We start from the raw sequence: 23,270 nt of genomic DNA on the forward strand, positions 1-23,270 counted from the left end.
ACACACAAGTCTTTCAGATTCTTTAGTATTTAACAAAGTGAGTGTTTGTTCACATGGAGACGACTTCAACTCTGCTGTCTTTTAAAAATGAAGCAGTCAGCTCAGATAATTTTGAGTTTTAGTTTATTTCTCCAGAGAAAGATTTCTGCAGAGCTGAAATGCCAGCTTGCCAAAGCCGATGGAGATTGACTTTGTGCTCCAAGGATCAGACACCGAGATTCAACTGCTAAATCCATGGCACCAATAATTCAGTTGGCTTAAGCGCTCTCTCAGAGTGTGTGTGTGTGTAGGCCAAGGAAGACGAGTTTTTCACTGCAACTTGTTTTACTGAAGCTATTCAAGTTTGTTGAGACTTAATTTCAGGATTTGTGGGGTGTGTACGCTGCATAGTTTTAAGGGGCAGGTCAAAATGAAACTTCATTCTGATGCAAGAATACCTTTAACAGCTGGTCAATCTGCCATCGTAACTGAAAGTCCAGAGGATACGTTTCTGATATTTGCAGGGTTTCACTGTGATTTTTTAAGCACAAATTGGGGGGGAAAAGACCAGAGTTGTGGCTCATAGTTGTAGATACTCCTCTCTCCTTCAAACATGTGCTCAGAGTTTACAGAAGGTCACCCACAAATGCAGATTTCATGAATATTTTCTTACCTGAATTTGTGAATTTGTAACAATTTAGGTACACAAATGATGCCGGCCTGAAAAAACAAAAAAACAAAAAATGTAAACATTGTTCAATGAACAGATGCCCTGTCATCAGCAGGACTCTTATCTCAGGCTGGTCCTCGTCCTCCACATGCTTTCTTCTTGTTCTTTTTGGGGATGAGTCGACTTTAATATGAGTCTGTCTGTTACTGAGCCAGTCTGTAGTTCAGGGGAAGGAACTCTGTGTAAAATCAGTCAAAAATGGTCACTGTGCCTAACACATGAATTGGATGATAGCAGAGTTAAGACTCAATTTGTTTGCATGTCTAAATGAAAGAGGTGCATCTTCAACGTGTTTATGTCTGGATGGGAAACAAAAATGTGTCGTAATCGTGCAAACTGGGATGTTTAATCTTAAACATGAACATTAATGTGAAAGAATAGTGGGTTTAACACGACGGTCATGTGTGACTGTTTTACAATACTGTGCAGAAATCCTGTTTCCAAAGAGCCAGACTGCATTGTAATTTTGTTAAAAGCAGTCATTAGCAACAGCACTGCAGAGGTCAGTCCAGTCCTTGTACCTGACCATTTTCAGAGGAATGCTTTAACACTGACATATGAATTATTCAAGCATAACTCAAGGGATGAACCAGTGTTGTGTCTACAGAGTAACAGACAACTTAGCAAAGAACTCATTTTAACTTCCTCAAGCACTTAGATACTTGCAGCCTGTTGCAAAAAGACATTTTTCCCCAATTTCTTTAGTGTATCTATAAAGTTGAAAAGATGAAACCATTTGACAGCCAAAAAAAACAAAACAAAAAAGACAAAAAAAACAAAACAAAACAAAAAAACCCAGGAAAAATAGCATCGCTAGTAGCTGAAAATTTGGCAAATCCCAGTCGATATAAGGGTACACAGACGTTCAGTGTGTCCTTCTACAAATATGAGGAAACTTGACATGTGGAGAACAAAAGCAGCCAAAGAGGACTTAAGGAAAGCCTAAAAAATGATCTACAGCAGATGAACAGTATCTGAAAGTCACGTCCGAACAATAAAAATCCATCCGTCTACTGTTCACTTACACCTCATTAGAAACAGGGAAGGAAAACAGGGAGAAAAGACTGCCAAATTACTCAAGAGCTGGACAGAAAATCAGGTGTTATTGAGATGTGAATTCCACATTCCTGCTTTAAATTATTGTCTCTAAGCGCAGACAGGATAAAACAGTGAGTGTCTACAACCATGTGTAAAACACGAGGGAGGCTTTGGTTTTAGGGTGCTTGTCAGCCAGTGGTGTTGGTGATGTTGTCAAAATTGATGAAATTATGAACACACAAATATATATATATATATTCATCCACCATGCAATACCATCTACAGAATCCGACTGTCAGCAGCTTCCTGTTCCATCATGATGACGATCCCAAACACAGCTAATACAGTAAAAGCAAAGACAGAAAACAGAAAAAGACACTGGAACAGTCAGACTGTCAGTTTTTTTGTTTAGACCCTGTATGTATCCATGTATGTCTACACGTTTTAATACATTGTTGGCTCTAGACTTTTGCACAGTACTGTAAAAGAAACCTAAGAAAAAGAGCATTTCTCTTTTGGTCACGCTGTTCTCCAACCACCATGAACACACCAACGCTGTTGGTCACTCTACATATATCTAACTTGATATTGTTTATTAGATTCATGTTACACCGTGTAGCCTGCAATTAAATCTTACCCAGCACCCTAACAGGAAGTCCTTCATGCAACTCCTGTGACAAACACACAGAAGCACGTTAGGAGGCAGCTAATTTATTCAACTACTCTCTGGATAGCTTCCACAGTTCATGTATACTCAGACACTTATTACACATTCAAGCAAGGGGGTGGAGCTTCTAAACTACCCCCTCCCACCCAGGAGCTACACCTCACATTATACACTCACTGCTGATTGGTTAACCCAGTTTGGGTCCAATCAGGGCCCTGATTACAATCACGTTCATCAGATTCCAGCCCATCACTGGGCCACACAGATTGATAAAGGCAATAAACTAGGATCTCATCTGAAATATTATTTAACATTTAAAAAAGGACACTGACAATACTCAGTTCAGAAGCGATCAGGATGCCCTAACAGAGAGTTCGTTGTACCAGCCGGCACCCTGGAAATGTCGTTCACTGAGCGGTGAATCTTTAACAGCATCCACCCCACCCACCCACACTAGCCTGCGCTCTTTACAGTAGTTCCCAAGTCACATGATCTATGCAAAATAAAGGGCTCTTGCATTACAATTTCTGATTGGGTTGTTCTTTTCTGACAAAATATGAAAATCTATAGAAAAAAATCTTCATCATTCAATAAAAGGTAGAGATATCAAAAAAAGAAAAGAAAAGGGAAAAAAAAAGCTGGCTCTCCATCATCTTTCAGCTCGGAGGCCAAATTCCAAGGAGAAGAAATTGCACTTGAGCAGCTCAATGGGTCTTTGAGGGCTTTTGCCACCTCAGCAGCAGGGCGACGTTTCATTTCTTGCGGGCATGCTTGTATTTGTCCACGTAGGCCTTCACCAGGTTGGCCACCTTACCAGAGTTCACCTCCCCACTCTTGCTGTGACACACCTGAAGTGGAAGAAAAGCCAAACACATAAAGTCAGGAAATACTGATCCTTAAATGTAACAGTCTGTATGCGCTCGCTTTAAAAAGCAGCAGGCTTTTATTTGGCCTTCACAAAACCAAAAACATCTAATGTTAGCAGCAACTGTTGGCAAATACACTCAATAATGATAACAATAATAACTAGAAAAAGTTGCATTTTATGCGAAAATGCAGTGTGAATGCCTCGCATTGGAATCTGCTGAAAACAACTGAAAAAGCAGAATTATCTACTGAAAAGAGGTGTGGAAGCAGAAGTCCTTGCTGAAGATGGCTGTATGTGTAAGGATACACTGGAGAGTGTCAAGAAAGCAGAGCGCATGCAAGCAGGGAACATGTGTGGCAACTGTCACAGGAAGGATTCGAACCTCTGCCACCGGGTCTCACGGCAGCTGCTCAACCCTCTGACCCAAATGAGTTCTGGTCACAAACAAAGATATGATGAGAGGAAAAATGTGCACTGTGGAGCAGAAGCTGAAATTAGCAGAAAAGAGGTGAAGAGGAAGAACTTTGTTGTGAAATGAGGTAAAGAAACTGAAACTTGTGCTTATAACAAGTGAAAAAGCTGAACTCTGAAATCCTGCTAAAACAGCAGAAGAGGCTGACATTTTTCAGCTACTCATTGAGCCAAACTGGTTCTCACGTAACTGAAAAAAGGTGAAAAAGCTGAAAATTCTAATAAAAACAGCAGAAGAGGCTGAGATTTGTGCTGATAAGAGGTGAAATTGCTGAACCAATCAGAGGTACAGCTTCTGTCTGCTTCATCAGGCTGTGTACTTGTATTTCTGCCATGGAGCGTTAACAAGAATCTGAGGTCCATATTAGAAAAGCTGCTAAAATCATAAAACGTTGCAGAATTGTAATAAATTATCAATATGAATTACAGGTCTGTGATAGTGTATCAATTTGTAGTGAAAAAAAAATATTGGACAAGGTGGAATCGAACCCACGACCTTTGGTCTGAAGATCCGTTTCATTACCAATCGCACCACTGGCAGAGAGTGGGCGCCTGGAAAACAGGGTGATGAGCAGTCAGAATTAGATCACGGTGGGAGGCGAAAACCACCATTTTTTGCTGTTACAAAACGTCATGTAACTCAAAAACTAGGTGGGATAGAAGCATAATTCTTGTACCGGGTGAATCAGCAGACTTTGGTGAACTGTCCCTGCGATTTACATGGCTCTATGTACCTCCGTCGCGGAGACATAACGAGAGAAGAAACGGCTTCATTTTCAGAGTTTGAAAACTGAGAGGAGGACAGATTTCCACCCCTCAAACAAACGTAATTTATGGCTCAACGGTAAGATGACTGTAAAAACTGCTTCGACCATAAGTGTCAGCAGTGTCTGAAGATGAATTGGCACAAGCCTCATGTCTTAACTTTGCTTTGTTAAGGAGATATGACGATTTGAAAATGCCTCTCATTAGAGAGTTCCAGCGGTGACTTTGAACAAACTCTCCATTGACTGTCTATGGAGAGTTTTCAGACTTTGCGTTGCTCTGAGGAGATTTGCAAAAAATCTGTAACTCCCACAACAATGACTAGGGATGGGTATTGATAAGATTTTAACGATTCCGATTCCATTTTCGATTCTGTTTAACGATTCGATTCTTTATCGATTCTCTTATCGATTCTTATTTTTAAAAAGAGAACACTAAGGTCGATTAGCTTAGAATTTTGTTTTATATCTTCTCTTTGAACAAGATAGAAATTTAGGAGTAACATGGCCTTATAAACCCAACAGTGAGATCTTAAGAGATCCAGCCTATGGCTCTTCAATGGGGTGTCACAGGGTCCCCGGGGAAAATTGTAAATGTAAAATAATAAAATAAATATTCTTCTGTAGCAATAACAAAGTATAACACAAATTATTCTGTAGCAATTACACAAGAATATTCAGTAATGTCCCTGCCTACAATTAAACACATTCACTTACCATCTGCTGTGGCAAATGGCTGCAAGGTTTTGACCACAAACTTAGTCACTGCTCGGTGACATGCGGGCCTGAAAAGAGACGCTACCGGTGGACTGCAGCGACAACTGCCAGCGAGCGCCAGCCAGACTCTGTCTGTCTCTCTCATCACGGTCACCTAAATGCACAGTAATGGCAGGTTTTGTAATAAAGCAGATCGCGCTAACATAATATGCACTGTTAGTTGATTATTTACCTGCCGCATTAACGGGAGAGGATGTGCAAACCGCTGCTGCTGGGTTGAGATTCACGAGTCCGGAGCGGAATTAAAGACATTCATTTAAGTTCATCGCGTGTTTTGTGAGCAAATGCTTTTGCATATTCGTAGTGTTTCCTCCCTTAAATGAAATATCTACTTTGCAAGTATTGCAAGTTGCCCTGTTGTCATCCGTTCTGGTAAAGTATAACCAAACTTTTGAGCGTTTGAGCTGCTTAGGCGCCGTGTTTCCTGCCAGGTACGCTCCGACGCTCTGCAACGTGGTGACGTCATTCGGGGCGACTGGAATCGATAAGGGAATCGTTTGCAAAAATGGCAAACGATTCCAAGGAATTGAAACAGTGGGAACCGGTTCTCAACAAGAACCGGTTTTCGATACCCATCCCTAACAATGACAGTGACATTTTCTGAAAGCCAGCAAAAATACCTAGGTTTTGATGTATAATTTGTGGGGGTTGAGTGGAAATTGAGCGCGTACCAAGAAGTTGTTCGGACATGAAGAGAAAATTCACAATGTTCCACTGTCCACTCTGAGTTAATTGCATAGCAACCATAACAACGCATGTATTTTCTGAAAAATCACAATTTTGCAACTGAAAACTTAAAGAGGGATAAGATTAAAACGGTAGAAGATATGAAAAAGCTGAATCATACATGAATAGCCCAATAAGTTGAGAACGTTTTAAAGTTTGAATGGAGTTTCTACGTGAAAGTATGAGGAAGTAGTTAAGTTTCAAAGACAAGCAAGTTTTAGCAGAATTGTGGAACTTTCCCATTCATTTCAATGGGACAAAAAAAAGAGTCCCATTGAAATGAATGGCGAGTTTGAACGGAGAAAATCGGCTGAAAACTGAGGGAGTAGTTAAGTGCCAAAAAACGGGGGAGCAACTTGAAGAATAAAGTTTAAAGAGAAACAGGAACTCAATAGTGTGGATGCCTTTGAGGGCATCCACACAATAAGGAGAAACAGGAACTCAATAGTGTGAATGCCCTTTGAGGCATTCACACAATAACAGGCTAGTTGCTCTCAGAGTTTGTGTGAACATTACACCTGGTTACCACACAGCTAGGTGTCTGTATTCAATATAATTTAAAGGCCGTGCCCCTCAGTGGTTCTACATATTCCTCCACTGACAGCGTTGGCAAACTGCAGGCAGTTACAGGCTTCGCGTTTGTCTGCAGAGAGCTCTGTTGCTACAAGGAGGTAGTGTACAAAGTATGTGTTACAGCTTGTTGGTGGGATATTCATGTTGGTGCTGGAAGAGCAGAAGTCAAGTAAAAGTGTCCACTGCAGACACTGTCTCTGGTGTTCATGCTGTATCTGACCTTTGATGTTTTTCTCATGCTGTCGCTCCCTTCCCTGTTCCATTCGACCCACACAGTCGAGCTACATACTGTTGGGTTTATTCTGAGAGTCTCTGCATAGGCTCACAGTAGGCAAATACCCACACAAACAACAACAACCACATTACCATGAAGCAAGCATTAACCTTCTTCAGCATTCAGTTGTACCAGCACTTTGGTTGGGCCTTTTAAGTTTTCTCCCAAATAAGTGCTTATTCTGGTCTAAGCTTATTTTCTGCCAGTCCAAATTGGCATCCTGTTTAATATCAAGCAAATTACAGAAGTGCCTTAAACTTGTAGTCTTTCCTATGACCACCAGAGGGCACCAGCACTTAGCTCTCATCCTGTGTGACCTCAGCAAACACTTTTCTGACAAGTTCACCGGCTCAGCTGATAGTTTATTTCAAATCAGGGTCATTCTGTGGGCCAGAAAGAAAGACTGGCTAACTGACTTACATAAATCTTACCAAGTAAGAAAGCCAGCTACCACTAGAATTAGCATGCTACTCCATTCTCCTGTCCAATGGTCACAATTAAAAAGGGGCCAGATTAGAGGCTTCAAAACAGATCAATTCTCTTTTATGTCCACGGTTCAAGATTATCCTCTATAGGCTACAAAGCAGCACATAAGCTAACCTTTCTGTCTCTTTAAAAAAAAGATTTTATACCATTTTAAGGAATCAGATGTCTACACATGTGGTTCCTATGGTGGTATCTATGCTTAGTGTATTGGGCTCTGATTGCATTAAAAATGCAGGTGACAATAAAAGGTGCATAAAAGAAATTGAGCATTTACCTTCTCTACTGCCTTGCGCACAATCTCCTTGTACTCCTCCTTTGTAATCTCCTTCTTTTGGTAAAATGGTTTGATGGCTGTCTTCACTTCATTTATAGCTTTCTCTTGGATCTGTTGTTTCTGCAACAGTAAGAGGAACGTGGATTATGCAAAAGACAACCAACAGAAAAGGGGAGAGAAGAAAAAAAACTTTACTGAATGACCTTTGATGGAGTGACAGACCGGTTACCTTTTCTTTTTTGGAGCTGTCAGCCTGGGCCTTGTTATGCTGGCCGGGCTGAGTTGTAGAGGATGGCAGGGCCTGGCTTGATGCCGGCTGTCCTTGTGTAACTGCTACAACCCCAGCTTTGGTTGGGGTTGGAAGCAGGGCTGGTTTCACAAAACTCACCTTGGTATTGGCCATCTAATACAAAATGGAAAAATCACAGAGAGAATTATGGGGAGAACTGCTTGGAGACAGTTATTGTGCCCATTTATAAAATAAATAAATAAAAACATTAGACATTCAGGAATTGGAAACTAATCCTGCCCAAGACTACCACACCTGTGCAGCATGGCCGTCTGGCTGAACTGCTGCCGTCTGGCTGCCTTGCTGCATTGGTGGAGGTGGTGGAGGAGGAGGTGGGAGGCCCTGAGCACCCACAGCGGGCACCTGCAGCAGCGGCACAGCAGGGTGGAGATGCATGGGGACCTGAGGAGGCATGGCATAGGGTGCTGCAGGCTGCAAGCTGACCGGCAGGGCTCCTCGTGGGGCCTGCATGGGGTAGTGATGAATAACATTAAGCTGCGGAGGATGAGGTGGAATCACGTTCATCAGAGGCACCGGAGCATTACCCGGGACTGCCTGGAGAGGAGGATCGCTTTTTGGAGGATCTGGAGAACAAGGACCACAAATAATAATGAAAAAATGTGAGGGGACAGTGAATCATCATGTGTGAGAGGCTAAATAAACTCCGTCTGTGCTTATTCATGTAGGTTTATATAAAAAAGTGCAGGAGAGGATTCGCAGAAGGCAGAATGAAAAGAGCCCCCTTATATCAAAAATAGATGCTGTGAGACTTTCAAAGGAATAAATTAACTTCAAAGAAATCACCGTTTCCTCTAAATCGAATAGAGTGCAGGTACCTGGGGGTAATTTCTAGTTGTTCTCTCCTCACACTTGAACTAAAATTATCATCTTCTCGTTGGCTCGAAGACAATATTCAACACATACCACCATAATGTATAGCATGCTTCTTTACTTTTCAACTCTGCAGTGCAGACAACACAGTGATGCCTGATTTTTTGGAGGTGTAGCGACAAAATAAAGAGGTCTCACCTGCTGCAGCTGGTGGCTGCTGCTCTTCCTCCTGCCGGCTCCAGGTGCCTGGGCCTCTCTCCCTTTTTGAGTAATAGTCTTGAACATCTGCAGGCAGTGTCCTCCTGACAGCCCAGCTGGATGCAGAGGACCAGCCTGAGCGGTCGACCATAGGCTCGCCTGGCTCAGGCTCTTTCCTGCGCCCGCCGCCTCGGTTTTCATTGAAGCGACTGTATGCGTCGTTCCCTGAATTGTTGCCTGTACCTGAGAAGTTGTTCCTGGACTGCCAGCGGCTGTCAGACATTTCTTCCTGTTGGTTGTAAAAGTTGCGGTTGCCACCACCACGTCCTCCGCCCCGGCCACGTTCAAACCCTCCAGGGCCCCCTCGGCTTCGTGGTTCTCCTCGGTTCCCACCACTTCCACGATGGTCTTCCCAGCGTGAGCTGCTGCTGTACCCGAAGTCCCGGTTCCTTCCATCAGCATCTCCTCGAGTCTTTTCTGTAACCCAATCGGGATTGTCTGAGCTCTGGCGATCAGGAGAACTTTCTGCAGGAACACCATTTTCAAAGTGGCCAGCACTGCCATGATACCTCCGTCCTTCACTGCCAGACCCACCACCGGCTCCAGATCTCCAGCCTCTACGCTCCTTCCTCTGAGGAGACTGCTCTCTAGATGTCGACCATTCAGGGCTGGGCCCTCGTCTGTGTGATCTTGTTCTAGATCGAGATCTAGACCGGGACCTTGACCGGGATCTTGAGCGGGACCGTCGCCTCCTTCTGTCCCGACTACGATCTCTCCTAGAATAGTCTCTGTCTCCATCCCGGTCCCTGTCTCTTTCTCTGCTGCGAGCCCGTGAAGAGCGCCTCGGGGAAGGGCTGCTATCCCGTTCTCTAGACCGTGAGCGCGAACGCCTGGATGTTTCTCTCTTTGAGTCCCTCTTAGGTGACCACGTGGAAGTTGGAGAGTGGAAGCGAGATCTCCGCTGCTTGCCATTCTTCCTCTCTTGGCTCCTGTCTCTCTCCCTTTTGTCCTTGGCGCCTTCATCTTTGGCGACGTGGGTTTCAGAAGTTGTAGGAGGTGGTTCTGCAGGAGCAGGGGAAGCAGTCTCACTCAGAAGTTCCAAAACGGGGCTGTTCCCATGCTCGCTCGTGGGTGAACTGCAGTCCATGGGGACAACACTTGTGTCATCCTTGGACCCTTCCACAGACTTGTCGACTCCTGAATGCTCTTTTGATGCCAGCATTTCTGCCTCAATGACCTCTGAAGCTTTCGCTTCTTGGTCAGCTACATTTTCCTCTCGAGCAGAGGGAGAACCAGGTTGTGCTAAACTCCCACATGATTCAGCCTTCACTTCCTTTGAAGATTCTTCATTGTTGGCATCTTCTGACTCTGCACAAATGTCCATTTCATCATCCTGCACCGCCTGCTCGTCACACTGTGGAGACACTGCTTCTTCCAGATCATTCTGGGTGGGGGAGTGGGACGGGGATGGCGAAGTCCTTTCCTCTGGATGCTTTTCTCCAGAGGAAACTGGACTGGCCTGCTCTTCCTCCTCTTTTTTGCTCTCAACTCCCTCGGAGCACAAACCAGGGCTGCTAACAGCTGACCCTGAGGGACATGAGACGTCACTCTCACCTTCGTCGGCTTTCTCTTCTTGCTCATGTTCATCACTTTGTTCCTGAGCTTCCTCACTCTCCTGTCCCACATCATTCATAGCTCCTCCGGCTCCCTGCTCATCAGAGGAATTGAAACCATCCTGTTCCTCATTGAGACTATCTTCAGCGTCAGACTGCTGCTGTTCTGAGTGACTTCCATCCTGCTCCTGTTCAGTTTTATCTTCCTCTTTTTCCTCCTCCTCCTCCTCCTCCTCCCTGTTTTGACTCACGTCATTTTCCTCCTCCTGTGATGCTTCCTGTGCCTCTACCTGTGCTTCCTCCTGCGCTTCCTCACATGCCTCTTCCACTGCGTCCTCCTGTGCTTCCTCCTCGCTAGCTGCTGGACTGTTAACAACTTCCGGAGAGCTTTTTTTTCTCGTTGTAGCTTTCCGTTTGCCGCTAGCCTTTCGGTTTGTTACTCGTTTCCCTTTCCTCTTGGCCGGCACCTGAGAAGCCTTGCCAGGCCTTGTGGACTGGCTAGCAGATGAGTCGGAGTCTGACAAACTGGACTGTGGAGGTGTTGAAGGGTCAGATGCAGGAGTCTCTTCTTGAGTTTTGCTGCTGTTGCGTCCTGATCGCCTCGACGGTAGAGACTCTGTCTCTTTGGTGGGGGCTTTGGAGGTTGAAGCTCGGCCACCTCTCTTCTCTCCTCCTTTGGGACACGTGATGGCGCAGACAACACCCTGAAACACTACACGGGAGAGAGACTGGTTATAGAAGCCTGTGATTCATCATTATTTTGGTCCAGTGTTTCCTATAAACAGCAGCTGTCATTTGAATACAGTCATTTGATTTTACTTCTTATTGATATCTAGTTCAAGACTTTAATGGTTCTTCTACATTTCATCCATCCATACAGTCACTACAGTCACCTAGAGACCGTACAACATTAAACAGAAAACCCCAACAAACAGACAATCCCCTATGAGAAAGAACTTGGCAACAGTGGGAAGGAAAAACTCCCTTTTAACACAAAGTGTTTGAACTTAATAGCAAACATTAAATGTGGGGGCAGAGCAGGTTATCCACTAAAGTCAGTGGTTCAAAAAAACTGAAATCCATATTGCCATCACTGTGTGACAGTGAAGGCACTATTTACATAAACATTTAACAGAAAAGAATAAAGCTCTGTATCATGTGTACGAATGGAACGCTATAAAAGTACTAGTCTAACTAAACGAGACATGTTCACCATGATCATAGAAAAAAGTCAACTGTGTCCGATGTGTCTCACCAAAGTTGCTCGGGGTGAACGGTGAACTGGAGGTAAGTGGAAATGACCCAAATCCAAATGGAAACGTGTTGTGATTCCAACTGGTTCCATGGAAAGTCTGCCTGTAAAACCAACAAACAGCTAGAGGTCAGCTTTTATCTCAGTGCGTTCTTCATTCTTACTTTTGCACAATTTTAAACTCCCAAAAACCCAAAGAAGAACTCATTCTAATGTCCTGTTTGAATGGACCCCAATCAATGTTACCAAAACAAACTCTTCAAGAATTTACCAAACATTTCAGTGTGTAGTTTTAAACCTCCTGTGTTTTATACTCAGGACAATTACTTGTGTGCGCTGACTGACAGACTAAACCACGAGTGTCAAACTGAGGCTGTGGATAGGATCTAATGAAAGACGTTGTCAGTTTGTGAAAACGGTCACAGCAGTGGGAATTTTATTACCTTGAGGTGCCATTAGCAGGGATGGGAGCAGCAGGAGAGAGCCAGGGACAGTGCTGCACCTGGGGCTTGCACTGCTTGAGTCCAGTGTCATATGGTATATCTTCTGCCAGCCACTCGGGATCTGCACTGCAGGACAGTGAAAGCAGGGTAAGAGTTACAAAAGTGCTTTCTACACAGCACTAATTTGAATTTCAGATGTAAAGTTATAGTCCAAAATAAATGGTTCCCAGGTACCCAAAATATCTCATGTTCAGAAGCAGATTTACCCATCTGACCTGCCGTCCTGCTTCTGAACAGGTTTCTACAGTTAAAGTTAGGTCTAAACTGTAATCTGTCAATTATTTGATGTTACCTATTCTTAGAAGAAGCAGACTTTATATTTATAAAAAAAAAAGGTAAAGGAACACTGCTGATGTCTATACTTACAGCTAATTTGACAAGTTAAATCCCTGACTTTTTAAGTGCTCCTCAACACCACTTTATGATGCAGTGATGACCAAGATCGCCATGGAAACACAAACGTAAAATACATCTGTCTAATTTCCATGTAAATACACTGATGATAGTTCAAAAATAAAAGCAAGAAGCTAAAGTATGTGGTTAAATTTAACAACATTTTTCCAACTTGTTTATCAGTGTGAAAAGAAAAAAAAAATCACTGTGGCTCCAAACGATATCCGAACCGAAAAATCTTCCACACAGCGCGGAGAGTTTCAGAAACGCTTTCAGGCACCAGCTTTAACCACCACGAGTTGTGGTTTTCTTCAGGAGTGTCATTAAACACCAACTTTTTCTGGTATGTCTGCCTGAAGTCAAATTTCAGTGAACTGAAGGTCAGCATAGGGCTGCTCGATTATGGCAAAAATGATAATCACGATTATTTTCACTGAAATTGAGATCTCGATTATTTGACGATATTTATTTAACAATAACAATGTATTGAATAATGGCTTTAAAGATTGTCAAAAAATAATCTAAAATAGTGTGCAAATACTGATTACAGTGCAAATGTTTGCAATATAAAAAATAAATGAAAAATGTAAACATCTATGTTTAGTGAACTTCAAAATACTGCACAATATTTGATCCACGTCTGACTCCACGAACCCATAATGTTTCCACCAATGTTCCCTCAAATTTTTCATGTGTCTGAGCGAACACACAAACTCCCTGAGCGATCCCTTGGACCACTGTGAGCGACATCAGACGTGTGCACTGTGGTCACGCCAGCATCTAATTCATCCAAGTTACATGGTTTATCAAAATAATCAAATTACAGCATTTACATTTATTTTAGACTACTTTTAATTAACTGCTTTAGCCCACTTACAATGAAAATTTAAAAAAAAATCCTGTTCATGACCTGTGTAGTATGTTAACACTATTGGAAGTAAAAATAACTTGAACTCCAATTTTGAAAACACAACTTTCTCTTCTTTTTTTTTTTTCATAAAGCTCTGACTTGTATTATGAGTATGAGTCTGTGGTCTGGGAGAGTCCTATAACTCTCTGTCTGCAAAATACAGTATATAATGACCAATGTTGGGCAATTAATTATATAGTTACTACTTCAAAAAAGTAACTCAGTTTGGCAAACAAAGTTTTTTGCAGATATTTATTTTTTTTAATGCAGCCAAGGCGTTTTTTTTAAATAAACATGTCAAACTATTTACAGAACAATCAGCTGTTCTGCATCAAATCTGATGCCACACAAATTATTTGTGCCACTCCAAAAAATAATTTCTGTCCACTATGAGATAAAGGAGAACAACAGCCTGATACCTGCAGGCCTGACAACAGGAGATGTATCACTGCTGTAACACCTGTAACATTCAGCAGCCGCCTCATTGTTCTGACACACACAAAACTATTGACTACACTACACACTAACTACACAAGATTTGCGCTAAACGTCTCAAATCTCTCACATCTCAGAACACCGCCGTCACTCCTAAAACTTCCCCCCGTTTCTTAACAACTAGATGCCACGTTGCCATATCATTTTTTGATTGGTCGACACCGTACTTTTTTCGACCAATAGGAAAGGGTGGGGGGTTTTTTGGTTTTGTTTTTGCTCACAGGTGGAGAGTGCTTTCGAGCGTTTTCCTTATAAAACGCCATTTTTACCGTTTCTTCCTGCAGTAAATATAAACAACGATAGTATTCAGGAAGAAAACCAAACATTGCATATATTTTTATCATAACTCTGGTTTTACGTGGCCTATCAACACAATTAAAAACCTGGTATAAAGTCCACACTTTTTCCGTCAATTGTTCCGTCTGTCCTGCTCACATCTCCAATGGTTGTACACGTTGTCATTAATGTGGCTTCACTGCACATCAGCCACGCCGCTTTGCTAGCTAAAACACCGGTGTCGGCACATAAGGACGCTGTCATAGCCTGTCAACAACGTTGATTGGCTGCGTATATACGAATGTGAATCGCATTATTGGCTGGACTATAGGATAAGGTGGCATCGTTCTAATCCCATACAGGAGCAGCCAGTCACTCACTGACTAACGCTGCAAAACAGAATTGTTAAAGTTTTAATTTTAATTTCAATTCAGGTTAGATTTTTTTTGTGCGCAACGCAGATTTTCTGTCAGAGAGACCGTGCCAGCAGTGCGCAATTGCGCACGTGCGCAGCTTAGAGGGAACATTGGTTTCCACACCACTGAAGTCGTTTTACCTCTTTTCAACCAACGGTATTCTTTCTTCAGCAGCCATTATCCTCTCCTCTCCAAATAACTTCTGCTTAGCTTTCCGAGCTTCCCTCGGGTCCTCTTAATTGTTGTGACGCGTGTTCGAAACGCAGAGAGGTGCGCTCGATTTGCCACACGGAGCAGCGCAAGAGTAAAGCACGAGGGAGGTGCTAATAATTGGCTCAGTCATTTTTAATGATCGTTGAAAACCCAGATCGTAATCGAGATTAAAATTCGATTAATTGAGCAGCCCTAGGTCAGCACTTTACAAAATCAATGTTTATTCATCCTAGTTTCCCTGATGTTTCCACCTTCAGTGGCTTTACCCCAGTGGGTTGAAAACCACGGGAATAAAGCAGTTCCACTGACGGAGTTGGTAAGGATGTTTTCTTTATCGTTTTCAGGGTTTTTCAGGATTTTTCAGGGTTTCCATCTATACACTGCAGTCTCAGGAGACCCTCTGCCAGCATCGAGAATTTCGTACTTTAAGTTTTTTCTTTTTTTAAAGACATGAGCTAAAACTGTTAAGCTACAATGTATCAGTCTACTCTTACAGTTAATCCTGCTTACACATAAAAAGTCAACCTTTGGTTGTTTAGGTGACATGTTAATAGTGCACAGTTAGCACAATAATTCATCACTGCAGGTGAATGAAGTTAACCATGATTCAGAGCTGTCCTATCAATAAAGCCTTACTGACATAGAATGTGAAACATAGTCTGGCCTGTTTCTAAAACAGCAAGACATTAATGCATGTGATATGTCGAGGAGGCACTGTGTGCTGGAGTTTTGTGCAGTGACTCCACTAATAACTTTTAATGTTAATGTGTTTAATACCATAAAACTTTTTAAAGATCCACCTACTATGTTTAGAATTCAACCCAATTTTTTGACTTCTCCAACTGGTCGACTGAGCGCACTTTAAACATGATCGCTGTAAGCACCTTTTAAAAAAAATCCTGACAAAGAGTACAAATTATAAAAAAAATACTAACATATTATTTCATTAAATCAGTGTCACTTACACGTCCTGTGCTGACGTGACTAATGAAACACAGGGAGGAGGTGACCACGTACAGCAGTCCGTTCCTCTCACCTGAAGAGAGAGAAATGCAAAGAATCAACAGTGACATCAAACCTAACAGTGAAACATGCGTGTGGGACAGATAAAAAAAACAAAGCAGTTACCTTTTTTCTGCTCAGTGAGGAGGGATCCTCATCGTTACCTGGAAACACATTTAAAGACGTGAGATTGCTGACACAATGCGAGAAAAGGCTAGCCACATTTCTGGGGCAGAAGCGCTCTAGCATACATTTCCTCACAAGTCCTTTTGTTTTAGCATCTGCCGTCCTCTCCACCTTTTGCCGTCTCAACCTTCTTGTGGGCTTACTTCTGAAAAGATAACCATTTTATCAGTTCTTGGTTGCACTCACAGTCAAACGGCAAGGACCGGCCTAAGAGGCGACCCAGTAATGTTAAGAAAGAAACAGTCTAACACTCACTTGAGACAGACTTTTTGTTCAGGGTTTCTACAGCAGCAGTTCTCAGCATCACTTTGAGACAGTCGCTTTCTCACAGGGACCTTTGAGGATAGAAGCATGTTTATTTATTTATTTACTTTTTAAGTACATATAAAGACAAAGGTCATGTGAGGCAGTGTGGTGGCTTGACAGCTGACCTACATGTGACTTGGAAACAAAACTAATTTTGACTGCTGGCTTTACCTTCTAGGTCAATCTCAGGCTACCTCAAAACCACTTCAACCAAATTTTTTTTTTCAGCTGTTAAAATTCTTCTTAAATACACTTCAAATAAACTGACATCACAGAAAAATAACGCTCCATATTTTTCGTTAACAGGAGGCAGCGGGTTTCTCAGCTTTACAGCGCAGGAAATTTCAACAAAGCTTAAAACAACAGCAGTAAACAGAGAAAACAGCACACTGACCTGCACACAGCCGAGAATCCTGTCCCATCTGTAAACATGACTGAAAGGTCTTCTATCCACGGGGCAGGAAGGAGCCATCTGCAGCTTCAAATTAAAGCAAACAAAACATCATTAGTACAGTAATACGAATGAAAGGCATGCATGCTTAAAGGCTTACAGGCTTTTCCAGTCTGACATGAGGGAAATCACTAAATGCTATTTTTGGCATGTGTACTGGCACAAGAATATCATTGCTAACAGCTTTGAACTTTTCCCTCTGTACTTAAGGCTTTTTACTGCCAAGTTTAAAGAGAATAAACATCACTAAAATTATCAGACCTTCCCCAACTTCCCTGGTTTCCTCCAACAGCATGTGGACCGGGGCCCAGTGTCAAAGATGAGCAACACTAGCTAAACGTAGCTCAAAAATGGAGTCCACTAATCACTAATGTCAACAAACACCCAGCACAACAAAAACTTGTCGTAAGGAGAAAAAATAATTAATACAGCTTTAGGTAAGATTTTGCCTGCAACAACTTTAGTGAGGAAGTAAACTAAGGTTAGCCTGCAAGCTGTTATGCTGATATGTGTCTTTGCTAGCAGGTAACGTCAACAAAAAGAAAGCCAGTTTTAGCACATCAAACCGGGCTTTGATGGCACTGGTTGCTTTCTCACATCCCAAGTATGCACTAATACTCATTAAAATATCATTCTGGATCTAAGACAGAATATAGTGATTAATTCACAGACGGACCAGATATATAATTGTTCACTACACATGACATGACCTAAAATCACTTCCACTTAGATAACGTTAATATAGTAGTGACACTGAATGTCACCTCTGCCCATGTGAGGAGGCATCTGAGGCAGAAGACATGGCAGCAGCTATCAGGCATGGCGAGTTCGCCTCCAGCCAGGACGCCCAAGCAGATAGGACACCTCTCCGCCTCCTCGCCGTCTGCCCCATCAGGCGGGCCCTGGCCGCCTGTATACGCCGCAGAGGAGACCCACAAGTATGAAAAATATTTACTTACACCAATCAGTCTTAAAAAAATAAGAGTCTGCTATGTTTATGGAACATGCAGCTAAAAGAAGGTTAAAATGTCTCACCGCTTCCAGCTCCAATCATGTCCGGCCCCTGGCTGTCGTGATCCCCACTACAACACAGGGAAGGTGACAGAAATGAAGAGTTGCTGATAGGAAAGAAAGGGGCACAGCTTATGACACCATCAGGTTAGATACATGCTACATTCAGTATCTTGCAGTAACAAAACAATCTCTTTTTTCCCCTCCACAGAAGGTTAATGGTAGATAAACAGCCTTAGTTATCAGTTAACTATCAGACACCTCCTACTAGCAGCTCCCTTGAATTTTGACAAATAAATAAAAATTACAAATGAACTGCAGAGGAAAAACTCCCACCTGGCTCTAAATAATATAAGACAAGATTGAGGTCAGCCTCTTTCTTATTTTAGAAATAAGCAATGATGTCCAAGCTCAGTTTTCTCTGGGAATCAACCGTGCACATCACACCTGGTTCACGCTGCAGAATAGAGACATGCAGGTATATTTGCGTTTTAGGATGATTACATTATGCTGGATCGAAGCTGCCAACAATCAACATCCTGCACATGACTTTGCACAATACAATTCAAGAATACTGTTCTTTCTAGAAGAGGTACATTCACTTTTAAATCCACATTTATTCAGTCTTACACAAAAACAAAATCTGTCAATGCAACATCAGCTTAGTGGAAATCCAGCAAGTCTACCCATGGTGACTCAAACTGCCACTTTCACACAACACATATTCTGCAGAATAAGCAACACTAAAGTAAAAATCGTTATGACAAATTTCAACCTGAGCTTGTGTGATTTACACTGCCACCATATTTTTGCAAAGTTCTGTATATATTTTTAGGGCCCATTAGCTGGTTCCAGGGCTGAGAGAGAGAGAGAGAAGAGAATGCTTTAACACTGTCCCATTTTACAGAGGAGGGAAGAAGAAAAAAACAAACAAAAACAAAAAAAACAAGGACTAAAAGCGTTCCAGACACACAAAGCAATGCGCTTTATAATGAGACTGACAAGACTAAAAAGAACAACAACAACCACGATTTTCAGTGGCTCATTTGAGGTTGGCATCTTTCACGGCTCTGCATCGATCCATGTCTGAGAACGGTGCCTCATAAGCAAATGTTTGCATGCAGAGTTTGCATGTTATCACACAACAAAAACATTTATTGTGTCTTCGCAGCAAATTTGTGAATGAACACTGTGTTCAAGAGAGTTAACATGACTGAAAAGCTCGGTCAATGGCCCTTTCCCTCTCACTCTCTCATCATATTATCACAGGTTTACTGCTTAACACAAAGCTTTGACTTAGCTGGATTAAATTCAGTTAACATAGTCATCGCTTCTCATGTATCAGCTCAACTCTTCGTGCATGAGCAGGTGTGCTAAATCGCTAAATCAGCAATCAATAGATACTAAAACACAAATAAACGCAGCCTGGCCAGAAAAACTCCTATCTGACAAAAATTACTGGAACCATTTAAGGGCCATGCCTTTAATATTTAATCAAAACAGACAGCAGAAAAAGGAGAATCAAGCATGACCATTAAAAAAAACAGCGTAAGGGAGTAAGGACTCTTAATGCTAAGCATAAGTATAAAGCATAATTTTTATGCTTAGTTTTTTCCACGTTTGTTACATTTTCTTGTAAAAGGTCCAGAATGAAACATACCTGTGGAGGCAGATGTTGCCTTGCAGATTAAAGAATGATTCATCGTCTATTCCTCTCAGTGAAGAAAACAGTTTGTTGATCTAACACAGAGGGATCCGTACTTTGTACAAGCAGATCCCAAAGCCAAGGTGTATTTATAAGGAGTGGAAGTTAAGTGCATCCCACTAATAACTGTAGAGACTGGGCGAATGGTGACACTTTCTGTGAACTTTTGAGTTGTTTTAATTTTACTGAGACAATCAAAACTTGTTTGACTGTCTTATTGATTAAAACTTTGAGTTTGAGAGAGTTGATTCTCTCAAATAATAACACAAGCAGTTTTTAAGAGTACAGTTAAAGTACTGGATTGGATTGGAAGCAGTAAAGTAGGAGAAGAAAAGTTGCTAAAGTCTTAACAATACAATCAAGACGTGACTGAAGTGCTGACTTTCTGCTTGAGTTCAAGGGGTTTAGCAGAAGTACTGGATTAACTGTTTAGGAAATACAACCATTTTTATACATAGTCCTAATACTTCTGAGATACTCTGCCAGGCTTTTACTGTAGCCACCTTCAGCTGCTGTGTGTTTGTGGGTCTCTCTGCCTTCAGTTTTGTAATCCGTAGGTGTTGCGTTAAGATGATTAAATGAAATTGAAGAATATCCCACTTCTTTGTCTTGACAAACTCTTGGGTTGCTTTTGCAGTATGCTTTGGGTCATTATCCATTTGCACTGTGAAGCACTGCCTCATCAGTTTTACAGCATTTGACGCAATCTGAGCAGAGCGTACAGCTCTGTACACTTCACAACTCCTCCTGCCACTTCTATCAGCAGTCACACCATCAATAAACAGTAGTGACCCCATTTCTTGGCTGCTCTTGACTTGGCTACAGACTATGAAGTTATTTTTCTTAACCAAGGAAAGAAAACTGCTTTCATGAACTTATTTGTCTCGTGCCCTTTTTGGGGGCCACAATCTACTGCAGATTTTATCTCCTTTATTTCTTTTGAAATAACAAAGCGATAAGCTTCACATGCCAATGAAACTGCTTGTCAGTCAATAAAATAATTCCTAAACAGGGAATACAATACTTTTGCTGAAATCCCTGACTAAATAATTTATCAGAAGAAAAATAGCTACTGTGCAGGGTGTAATTAACAGACAATATGACCTAATCGCAGATAACACACCTCTCTACTGCTGTAATAGAACTAAAAAAAAAAAAAAGGTGGAGTACCATTAAAGAACTGAGTATCTCTTGCAAAAAGATTGTAGCTTAGTCCCACCTGTCAAGTAGAAAAGCTACTTTTGCAATTCACATCTTTTTTTAAATAAGATGTGTATTAAAGCAATAATCTATCTAACAACATAAAATCAGAAATTCTAATAAGTGTTGTAAGAACTAACCAATCAAAACTCAGTCAATAATAATATGATACCCAAAAGTGCAATAACAACATATCGGTGGGACTGTCAAAAGCTAAATGTGTTTTATCAGTTGTGACATGGTACAGGTTTGTATTTCTCTTAAGTTTTATTGTTAGCATTCTAGTGAGAAAGGCATTGTGCCAAAAAGTGATTTCTGTTTTTATGTGTAATGTATTTTCTTATATTGGTAAAAACTGTAGTCATCAGGGTTTATGAAGGGATAATATATCACTTAAAATATGTTTATACAACTATTATGTTATATTTGTTGCAATTTCTGCTGCCCTCTTGGTCAGATCACTCTTATAAAATACATTTTTTAATTTAAATGAGACTGTTTAGGTGAATGAAGGATGTATAAAACCCACTTTTAAAAACTAAACTAACTGCAGCTTCTACCTTGTGACAGGAATGTTGTTTGTGGCTCAAAATGACTTGGTATCATTCATGACACAGGGTTTGACAGCTTTCACAAATTACAGGACAACAAGTCAGTGACAACTGTCTGAATACAAGCAATTTTTTTTGGGGGGGGGGGGGGGGCCCAAATACCGGAAATCACTTTTTTGCCACAACAGGTGAGAGAGTGAAAGGTTCATTAAAGGCCCCACAGACACAATTAAAGCAACAAGGAATCCCCATTTGTTTTAATTACTCCATAATATTCATCTGTGTTGTGCTCATTTGGGCTGATATCTTGGTAGATGTATTTTTGGAACTGATAAGGGAATTTTTCACTACTTTACTATTACAAACCTAACCTACCTACTACTGCTAGTTACAATCACCACTATAGACTGTAATGCAGTCAGGCCAAGAAGTGAAAGTGAAATGGTTTAGATTTGATTTATTCCGGCACGCTTGGTTGGGTAACAGTTGCCTAAAACCAATACAAACAGGTACAGACAAGCTTTTTGACCAAAACCATGTTATAGCGTCTATCAGTTGAAGGAATGTTTGTAGCCTTCAGGCTTCAATGTCCTGAACGCACACTTGAGTGTAACTAACAGTCTGAGTCACTGTGAACAAACCCAACTCCGCCAGGCCATCACACTTCTGAGAGTCTCCCATAACTGACCCAAAATCAGTCTGGATATTCCTACCCTCCAAATATGAACACTTATAATGTCTTTAACTGAAGCCCCTGCAACGGACTTAGACCACAGCCGTATACTGAACAATTCAAACAAACGAAGTCAACACAGGCCATTCCAAGTGTTTCCACTCGGAATACCGGTTAACTGCGGAGCCCGAAGGCAGCTTGAAAGTCAGTCTTTAAATGTAAATGCTAACTTAGTTTAAAAGTCGTACTGCATCAGTAAAAGGTGGGGTATTTGAAAAGCTTGTTGCGTGTTTTTGCCAGTACGGCCTGGCTGCTGGAGACACAAAATTAGCTCCAACTTGTTCAACCAGTGCCAACACGACGGCCACAACACGGTTGTTGTTGGTTAGCTAGCGAGCTACTGCTAGCTAAAAACAGAGCTACATTTGGAGCTAGCTGACTGTTAGCACGGCAGTAAATAAGGCTAACTACCGTTTAATATCAGCCACGATGATTGCACTGAAGGTCACAAGTTAGCTAGCGAGTTTAGCTGAGAGCTAACTAGCGGCTTTGAACAACAGCACCTGCTTACGTTGCTTTTAGCCTCCTAGCAGCTAGCTCCGCTTAGCTAACGTCAGGTGTCGTTACTCACCGTTTGAGCGCAGCTGCGGCTGGTTTGCGCCTAGTAAACGGCGTTTTAGCGTGCAAATCCTGCTAGGGAATGCTGACCAGTCACACAATCTGGGAATTGTTTTGGACTAAAGAGCGAGTGTAGCTTTCCGAAAGTCCCAGCCACATGTCTTGCAGTCGGGCTGCGAGTTGGTGCCGTTGGCGCCCCCTATGGGAACCGCCGAATATTACAAAGCGAATACCTTCTATCTGGCATTTACATGGAAAGAGAAGCAGCAACAGGTGGATGAGGAGGCAGACTTTTTTCAGCATTCACTTACGCTTTCTTTTAAGTTATAAGGACTGTCGCCTATATTGCTGATTTATCTCATTAATCCAATAACTCCAAATGATTAATCCAAATAAATCAGTACACAATTATAATAACACTCTTATTATAATTTAAAATGTGAATAAATACATATGAAACTTACATACAATCAAGCACACATGATAAGTCACGATGCAGTAAACAGAGTGCTGAAGTTTAGTGTGTGTGGTAGAGTTAGTCCAAAGTCCCA

At 41.8% G+C, this 23,270-nt stretch overlaps 1 protein-coding gene across 5 annotated transcripts; it reads right to left on the reverse strand.

Moving 5' to 3' along the window:
* Positions 1–1,329: 1,329 nt before the first annotated feature.
* scaf11 (SR-related CTD-associated factor 11) lies at positions 1,330–22,923 on the reverse strand. Of its 5 annotated transcripts, none has more exons than XM_031753394.2 (15): positions 22,733–22,923; positions 17,997–18,043; positions 17,726–17,871; positions 16,905–16,982; positions 16,460–16,539; positions 16,270–16,349; positions 16,145–16,182; positions 15,982–16,052; positions 12,254–12,379; positions 11,814–11,914; positions 8,946–11,270; positions 8,172–8,500; positions 7,857–8,030; positions 7,628–7,747; positions 1,330–3,262 (listed from the first exon to the last, which is right to left on the reverse strand). In XM_031753394.2, exons 2-15 carry the CDS (start codon positions 18,013–18,015, stop codon positions 3,167–3,169), a joined length of 3,783 nt encoding a protein of 1,260 aa, XP_031609254.2. In that variant the 5' UTR covers positions 18,016–18,043; positions 22,733–22,923; the 3' UTR covers positions 1,330–3,166. The 5 variants fall into 5 exon arrangements, with proteins under 5 accessions (XP_031609254.2, XP_039456916.1, XP_031609253.2 ...); XM_039600982.1 differs by having other exon boundaries at positions 16,270–16,346; positions 16,905–16,988; XM_031753393.2 differs by having other exon boundaries at positions 16,905–16,988.
* Between the last annotated feature and the right edge of the window lie 347 nt (positions 22,924–23,270).

Source organism: Oreochromis aureus, linkage group 17, assembly GCF_013358895.1.
Source record: "Oreochromis aureus strain Israel breed Guangdong linkage group 17, ZZ_aureus, whole genome shotgun sequence".
Taxonomy (NCBI): domain Eukaryota; kingdom Metazoa; phylum Chordata; class Actinopteri; order Cichliformes; family Cichlidae; genus Oreochromis; species Oreochromis aureus.